The following is a 9,187-nucleotide window of genomic DNA, read 5'->3' as shown; positions in this document are numbered from 1 at the left end:
TATGAAATACTCTTTTACAGGCATTTAGATATTGTGAAAGTCCACATATCCCAGAACCAAGCTGCTGTTGTGTCGCTTATACACTTACTGGGACACGGTAAACACTATGACGATGATGAAATCTCCTCTCACTTTTGTGTGGTTTCGACTTTGAAACAAGTACACTTAAAAGGCTTGCAAATTACGAAATCTCATTCTCGGAGATTATCTCTCAGAACAAAAAAGAGACCATGATCATAAAATATCTGCATTTGGGGGGCTCAGTGCCGATTACATGATTATCGTCCAGGCGCAATATGCATACCTCATTAAAGTTATTTATCCAATTATAATAAATCGGAAACTGTATAAGCCAACATACACTCATTCAACTAAAACTGGCTTAATTGCCTAAATTCAATTATATGTGCAGCTAACAAGATCATCAACTCTCACATGCCTTTACCACAAATATACAAGTTGTGTATAACTCATATGCGATACAAAATTTACAACATATCAGAACAACGGATACAATGTTGGTCAATAAGTCTGGCTGCTAGGCTCTCGGGCTCAGGAACCAGACCCGATGTTAGGCTATTCCAGAAATGAAATACTAACGCCTCACCAACAATTTTTTGATATAGAGCATCTTTTTCCGCTTTTTCAGCATCCGTTGAAGGTTGGGTGAAATATCTATTTTGATAAAAATATAGGTATTAGTAAAATGAACATAAAAAAGAATTCAAGTGCGAGTTGTTCATACATCATACCGTGTGATATTCTTGCGACTTATTGGGAAGAAAGCAAAGAAGGGCTGCAGCTTCAGTTCCATCTGATTCTTGAACCCGTTTTCTCCATGCAGAAACTTACTTCCAACACGAGTCAAAAGATCAGCCCCATTCCACCTTAAGTTTGTATCATCATAACTCGCATAAAACTCCTTTAAGCACTCCATTATAAACGGGCTGTGCAAAATTATTAAAACCTTATAAAATGCACAACATATTCAACAAGTTTGAGCTGTTTAGTTTATGCAGAAACTAGGAGTGCGCATAAAACCGAAGTAACTGCCCTGTAACTGAAAAAACCAATATAATCAAACCCTACCCAAAACTGAAAGTTTGGTTTTATGCTTCAAAACCCGAATTTCCAGTTCAGTTTTGGTTTTTCAAGTCCCGTAAGTAAACTGAAAAACCAAACCGACTTTTATAACCTAACCAAACCCGTAAAAACCGAATAAACCAACTTTTGCTATTGCATTTAGGTTTATGATTTTTATTTTTGAATATTAAGTATTTATAAAAGAAATAATAGATGTTGTAGCCCCTGAAATGTGTAATAATCAATAGGCCCAAACTTATTATTTTAAGCCTTTTATTGACCCAAATATTTCAAGCCTAAATGGCATAATTGAAAAACCAAAACCTAACCCGCTTTGAAAACTAAAAAGACCAAAGGCAAACGGTTTTCGAAAACCCCAAAACCAGATTTGCGGTTTTTGGTTCGGTTTTAGTGCAAAACCGACCCACGCACACCCCAGTAGGGCAGTAGAAACAAGAATAACCAAAAGTTGCAGACGCAGATGCTAGTTATGTTACCTGTGCTTTCTAAATGCCATCACAGCTCCATTTATATCACTTGCAGATGATTCATCCTCTAAGCCCACCATATTAGTCAGAGAATAAAGCGGTTTCATCACTATAACATCAGAATCAAGATAAATCCCACCATATCTGCTTACAACAAACAAACTCTAGTAACTATGCATACTAAAGAACTTAAGTGAAAAAACCATTATTCAATTAGAACCATCAAAATTTGCTTACTTGTAAAGAACAGCCAAACGAATAAGCTCACTATAATGAGTAGAATAATACTTGGTCTTCCTCCATTCAAACCAAACCGAAGCAAATTCAAGAGTCGGTGTATCTTTCAACAACTCATCAAGATTTGGCATGGCAACCGCAACCTTGAAACTACAAAACAACTTAAACTTTAATAATTTAATATATAAATGTTATGATCAAAAATTCAAAATCACTGATATGAAGTGAGAAATTACCCGTCTTTCACAAAACCATCAAAGAAATTGAGCTCCAAAGTTTCAGAAAAGACCACAACACACGCATCCGGATGATGGAACAACAGACTTTCAAGACCCCGCTGGTGGCGCACACTAAACATCCATGGAGGCGAGTTCCACACCATAAAAACTCTAATCGAGCACTTCCCTTTTCTAAAGAAAGCATCCATGAAATTCGAAAACGTTAACCGAGGATGCAAACCCGGAAAGTAACCCCATCTTTTCCCATCCGCATAAATCTGACCTGAAAACTCAGTCTTTATCTCATCTTTGTCCAATGTTCTTCGCTCTGCAATCTTGGTCTCACTCTTAATATCCTCCTCACGAACACTCTCAAGCTTCGATTTTGACACCGGGTTATCGTTACCAATAAAAGGGACTTTCTTGAAATCATTAATAATCCGCTTTTGCATCATTCTATCCGCTTTCGTAAGGCCGGTAGAATTACTCAAAGGATTCAGCAGCAACGGATTACTCAAAGGATTCAGCAGCTCCAGATTGGACTTAAACATCCGATCGCGCCTTAAGAAATCACTCTTCTTCTCGAACCAATCCCCCCAGCCTTCCTTCAAGGGCGAAACCCGATTCCCAACCGTCAACAAAAGCGCATCCTCAACACCCTTCACTTGAACCAACTTAGCCCTAACATTATAATCCAACACAACATCATCTGAACCAAACCCTAAATTAATATTATTATGAAACCCAGTCTCGGAATTGGAATCGAAACCCGAATAATCCTCCCACTGATCAATGGACCGCTTATCGAACACCCGACGGATCACACCCTGTACATGATCAAAATAATATTTTGAAACGTTAATTTGATCTGTTCCGGTGGCGTCTTCAACATCATCATCATCATTGTACTGATTTGGGTCTTCGTCGGGTGGGTTGTCGTCTAGGATGTCGATCCGGTCGTCTGAGGAGTTGCGGTCTTCGGGGTCGGCTTCTTCTAGGAGAGGATCGAAGGTGAGTTGGTCGGAGTGGTGGTGGGTGGTGTGGCGGTCGGAGGTCAGGCGGAGATAGAGGATGGAGACGGAGAGGAGGAGGAGGACGGCGGCGATCAAGGCGCAGATGTGGGTGCTGTAACGTGGTTGCCGCCGGGACCGGAGTTTCTTTAGCATTTTGGGTGGACTGCTGCTGCATTCTGTCTGAAACAAAAGAAACTGGTTTTCTGGGTGTTTGGATTCCTTATTTTACCTCCTTATGACTTATATAAGTTATAAGTTATAAGAAGCGGAAGAATGCAGCCTTAGAGGTTTATTTATTATTTAATAATAATATTTTAATTGTTTAGATTTCGACTTATACTTAGGGTTTTGGATGTGTGTTTAGGTAGAAGGAATTGTCAAGCAATTGACAGCTGCGGATGATCATGATAAGATTACTGCTGTCATTCATTTGCTCACTCATGAGTATACTTACTCTCCTCAAGCCAATCACCGAAAGGTATAATATAAATAACAATACTCTCATTCATTTCATATCTAATTCATTCATTTTCATTTCATCTTCTTCTTGTTTTTAGGGAGGCTTGATCGGCTTGGCTGCAGCTACCGTTGGTTTGAGTTCTGAAGCTGCACAACATCTAGAGGTTTCCATTCATTCATTTCTTTCTTTCTTTCGTGCAATGTTTTGTATAAAAATGTCCTTTTTGATCATTTTACATCAATAAGTTAAACTAAACACTTTTTTTAAAACTCCTTATCAAATAGTCACAATACCTTTTCTACTTATCACAAAAAGTTCTTTTCACCTTAAATAAGGAATCCCAAACACACCCTAAATTTCCTTGAGTTTACATATGCAACTTTTTTTTTAACGGACAACTTATTTAGGCTATTGTGCTTCTTAAATTTGGAGAGCCCCGTTGCATTAATTTGTCCAGAGTATATTGTTTTAACCGGGTCTTTGGAGAAGCTTGTTGCTACACTTTGGTCGGACTATAATGTTTTAATTGGGTCCACACTAACTTCAGAGTTTGGCTTGGTCGTTATCCCAGAAAACCATACCACTGATTGCCACTTGATAATCATTATGCTGTCCAGGAAACCAGACATCAAAAAGTGATAAGTGAGGATCAAACTTTAAGTCCACAAAGAACCCAAACCTTCTGTCATTAGACCACAAGTGATAGATTTCTTGCATATGTAAAAAAAATCCCTTTATAAGAAAAAGATAAGTTTGGATAAAGATAGCAACTTTATTTTATTAAAAAGTATTTTAAATTCGCTAAAAAGAACTGAAACTAAAAAAAAAATAAAAATTATCAAATGAATTTGGACTTGCAACAATAATCAATTTACTGATTGTCGCCACAACTGCATTCTTCAACTCCACTATCTGTAACATCCCGAAATTTCTAAAATAATATTTAATATATTATTGCGTCGGGTGAAATAAACGAGTTAGTGGAGCGATAATAATAATTATAAAATATGAGAGAGTGAGTAGGATGATTAGATGAGAATTAATTATGGACCAAAAAGGAAAGATGGGCTTTGAGTCCATGGGCTTAAGGGAGTATAAATACCCGTTAAACCATAATCCTTTCCATTTCCATCCATCTTATCCATTTTACACCTCAAAACACACACACATCCTCCCTATTTCGGCCGCAAGTAGAAGGAATCCAAGACCCGAATCAAGCTGCATATTAATAGATCTCGGATATTTACACAAGATTCAAGACTATAGTTCACAAACAAGCTAACCCGAGGCCTAAATACGATTAAAGGTATGTGCTTTAACCTTAAAGTTTATGTTTTTATGATAGATTTGTCATGAAACTTGACCCTAGAGTAGATTGGATCTAGATGTTTCATAAAAATACAAACTTTATGATTAAAATGAACTTAATGGACCTATGACAATAAACGGCTCAAAGATAAACCCTAGATCTAGCCTAGAACGTTTTAAACCCATAAAGGTCTAAGCTTTATGCCTAAAACGAGATAGATCTTGAAGTCGGGAAAGTAAAGGGTGTAAACGAGTATGAACGACGATGATATAGGATTAGAAGTTCATGATTTAAACCATGGATCATGTAAGCTGGGTAGGATGGAAACTTAAGATAGAAAAGGGGCTGAACTGGGGGTTCTCGGCCAAGTTTGGGGAATCCATGGTCAACCCTTAGGGTTTTCAGTCAAACGGACAGCCAACAAGGTTCTCGGCCAGAATGTTCTCGGTGACCTTATGTTCTCGGCCATGGTGTTCTCGGTCAACCCAGTGTTCTCGGCCAAGAGTTCTCTGCCGAAGAGTTCTCGGCCAGTTCTCTATTTGGAGTTGGGCCTGAGTCCAGTTGGGCCTAAGTATGTTAATGGACAGTTGGGTCTGACCTAAACCCATAACCCATCTAAACCAAACAAACCCAATTTAGATAATTATTGGTTAACTTAAATACCAACTTATTCGAGTAGAAGGTTAATTAACAAAATATATACTTAACAGTTAGCCGTGCTCAGTTAAAGAAGGGATTTACAACTATCGGAGGAAGAAGCAGAGTTCAGGTGAGTTTCTAGCCCCATTTTCTTGTTATGTTTTCGGGGCTATGTGCATACTCGATGTGAAGTGTGAATACACTTACCTTAAGTGGTAAGTGTATGCTATAGATGTTATACAAGTAGCTAATATATAATGCTTGCCGGTGCGTGAACGATCTTCGGATATTGCACGTATCGCCAAGGATAGTGACTGTCAATTGGTTATTAGTGTGCATGATTGTTGATGTGACTTGCTTATTATGTAAATGATGAAACGATAGGAAGTGTGTTGTAGACAAGTAGGGATAGAGTGTGATAGAAGTGGCAAGGGACTAGTAAGGGTGTTAGTGGCATGCCGATAATGCGTGGTAGGGTAAGCCTATACGTGCCTCGTTATTGAAGTGGCATAACGTGAGTGCGTGGTAGGGTAAGCCTATATGCGCCCTCGTTATTAAAGTGGCATAACGTGAGTGCATGGTAGGGTAAGCCTATACGTGCCTTCGTTATTAAAGTGGCATAACGTGAGTGCCTGGTAGGGAAAGCCTATACATGCCTTCGTTATTAAGTGGCATAACGGGAGAGCGTGGGAGGGCAAGCCTCTATGTGCTTCCGTAAACAAGTGGCTAATTGGTTAGGGGCAGTTAAGTGGTTAAGTGGTCAGGTGAACAGGTTAGACAGTGGATTATGTGTCTTCGGATACATATATCATGTATGAAGTGGTTGTATGAAAAGTTGCTTGATTAACTAGAACTCACTCAGCGTAGCTGACTTTTAATATGCACGCAGGTGATTCAATTAAAGAGTTGGCATGAGGTTGGCACATGACATGAATTGAACGGCTGGCATCTGATAATAGAAGAAAAGATGTTTAAATATAATGTTTTGGGTTATGGTATCAAAGAAAAAATTTAATGTTTTGTAACGAATGGATGATGTTTTATATTCCGCGAAAAGTTTTAATGAACTCTGATTTGTAAGAACTGTGTTTATGAGTAAATCCGACGTTAAAGTAAGGCTACCGGGTTCGGGGCCTTACACCTTCTCAGCCCCTAACCTACCGAGTGTCACTACTGCCTCAACCCTGAAGGTCGTCATCCAAGTCACCCTTCTTGATCTTCACCACCATGCATCAGCATTAGACTAGTATTGTCATTATCATGTTATGAACGAGTTAAATAAAGAACGGGAAAAGAAGTAAGAATTGTATAGTACATATGGATATTTGCCACGTATGATGCAATTTAAATTTTTAGAATTACCGACTCCAAAATACTAAAGAACCCTCAAACATGTAAATACCAAATAAGAAGATAGTCAATGAGAATATGCACACAGCATGGTCGTTTTTATTTGATGTAAGCTTGTTTTATGATCCAATATTATTATACAGATAGATGTAAGCTTGTTTTATGATCTCAGTTTTTTATTTGATGATCCTTAGTTTCTTACTTGATGCTCATTCTATAATCATAATTCTTACTGCAACTATGCTGAACCTATTTTATCAGATCCAATCCTCCATCAATCATTCCAGCCTTACAATGTTACTCCTTCAGACATAAGAAGAAGAGTTGATGAAAGTACAAGATAAACAGAAATATTTATGCTGCTCTTATGCATCGTTTAAAATCATTTATATTAGATGTCCCTTGTCATCTAATTATATTTATTCTTAGCAGTTTTTATTTTTTTTTAAATTTATTGTGATGATAAAATATAAAACAATATATTGATATGGAAGTTACAAAACAAACCACCATTGAAACCTAACCTACTAAACATCCTTAAAAATTACAATTAAAAGCGCAACAAACTAGAAACATGAAATGCTCAAACTTTGAACACACATAAACCTCTAGAAAAGCGTAACTAATGTTGTCTAGCCAACCCTCAACAATATTACCAGCACCCATTCAAATCCCAACACATTAGTCTGTCTAGATGGGGTGGTCAACTAACCTGCGAGCCCACGTGTTCTCACAAGTTGGTGACTTGCAAGCCCACCTAACTCATGACCAACCAGTCTCATCATTCTGCCAGCATTGAAACCTTGCCCAGCTGGCTCAAACTTCTTGTTGCAGCTGGCACCGGGCCTGTAAAATTATAACAAGCAAACAGAGTCAACACTCAACAGAGATATAAAAAGCAAATGCTAATGAAGTGAGCAAACCAAACGAGACAAATTATTACCATTTTTCTAATACAAGTATGCATAATAAAAGATCAAATGCAGAAGGCTTACCAAAAGTCATAAGCTTTCGGTTATCACTTCTGCAGACGAACTATATCAGGTCACCAATTGTTGGTCAGATTTATGAGTTTGGAGCTTTTCCAGAAAATCACTGCAAGAAATGCTCGCTTTTTCTGAAACTCCTTGAGAAAAATTTGGTAAAAGCGTCATAATATCCACATCTTCAGAAGTATTACAGAGACACGCAACAATAGTAGACGTCAACTTTGAGTCGAGTGCAATGCCCTTTTTAGCCATTTCACGAAGCATTTTAAATATCTCATCTGATTCACCCTTTTCACATAAAGCCTTCAACAAACAATCATACACGAATTTATCCGGCATAAAACCCCTAGAAACCATCATTTTCAACATGCTTTTAGCTTCCTTTAAATCACCTAACTTACAATACCTGTTGATCAATATGGAGAAAGTGTACACATCAGGATTCACACCCTTTTCACGCATCATCAACAGTAACTCATTCGTGTACTCCACATTCCCAGCTTTAAACGATGCATCGATTATGATATTAAACGAACTGACATCTGGCTTGCAGTTATTGTTTTCCATATCTTGGAACAACTTGGTAGCTTGTTCTAAACTACCCTCTGTGCACAACGCCAGCATCAATGCATTGTAGTCACACACACTAGGAAATACACCATGTTTTTTCATTTTAATAAAAAACCCTTTTGCTATGTTAATCATACCTAATTTACAGAATCCGTTAATTATGAGACCAAATGTGTACGTGTTTGGACGTAACTTCAGTTGCCGCATTTGCTTCCATATCGCCATAGCCTTCTCAATACCCCCATTTCTCAAGCAACCATCTATAAGTAAATTATAAGTTACCACATTAACATAATTTTTATTTCCCACCATCTTATTATGAACCTCTTCCGCCTTGTTAACACGGTTGTCTTTACAAAGACCATGAATTATAATATTATGTGTCTTGACATCCGGCTCAAAGTCGTTCTCGTTAATCATCATATCATATAGCATCAACGCATCATCAACCTTTCTTTGATCACATAATTCTTTAATTAAGTCGTCATAAAAAATCTTGCCCGGCTTCTTACCCTTATGGATCATGGTTTTCATCAACTTAAGCCCATCAACCACCGACCCTTCCTTGCATAAACCGAGTACTAAATGCATGTATGTTCTACTATTCGGTTCTTGACCCGTTTCTATCAAAGATTGTCCCAAGCTGAAACAGAACGACAACAATGGAGGTAATGGAAGTGGCAGTAGTGGTGGAAGCAATGGCAAAGGAAGAGCTTTTGTAATTGGGTCGGTCAAGCCCGCAATGATCTGTACGTGGTGACTGGTAAGTTCCCTGTGAACGATTGTTTTGCTTCTGTATTGTTTGACACTGGAGCTGATAGGAGTTTTGTG

At 38.0% G+C, this 9,187-nt stretch overlaps 2 protein-coding genes across 2 annotated transcripts; both read right to left on the bottom strand.

Moving 5' to 3' along the window:
* Positions 1-382: 382 nt before the first annotated feature.
* Positions 383-3,197, bottom strand: LOC143590450 (uncharacterized protein At4g19900-like). Its single transcript, XM_077070928.1, has 5 exons — positions 2,045-3,197; positions 1,809-1,958; positions 1,581-1,715; positions 753-947; positions 383-675 (listed from the first exon to the last, which is right to left on the bottom strand). The coding sequence occupies exons 1-5, from the start codon at positions 3,190-3,192 to the stop codon at positions 489-491; spliced, it is 1,815 nt and encodes a 604-aa protein (XP_076927043.1). The 5' UTR covers positions 3,193-3,197; the 3' UTR covers positions 383-488.
* Positions 3,198-7,628: 4,431 nt separating this feature from the next.
* LOC143590451 (uncharacterized) lies at positions 7,629-8,947 on the bottom strand. The gene is made up of 2 exons (XM_077070929.1): positions 7,793-8,947; positions 7,629-7,643 (listed from the first exon to the last, which is right to left on the bottom strand). The coding sequence occupies exon 1, from the start codon at positions 8,945-8,947 to the stop codon at positions 7,838-7,840; it is 1,110 nt and encodes a 369-aa protein (XP_076927044.1). The 3' UTR covers positions 7,629-7,643; positions 7,793-7,837.
* Positions 8,948-9,187: the final 240 nt, after the last annotated feature.

This window comes from Bidens hawaiensis, unplaced genomic scaffold, assembly GCF_021521415.1.
Source record: "Bidens hawaiensis isolate Kalapana, Puna unplaced genomic scaffold, B.hawaiensis_p1.1 tig00038593_1, whole genome shotgun sequence".
NCBI lineage: Eukaryota > Viridiplantae > Streptophyta > Magnoliopsida > Asterales > Asteraceae > Bidens > Bidens hawaiensis.
Note: the sequence above shows the minus strand (reverse complement) of the source record. Positions and strands in the feature narration are given on the sequence as shown.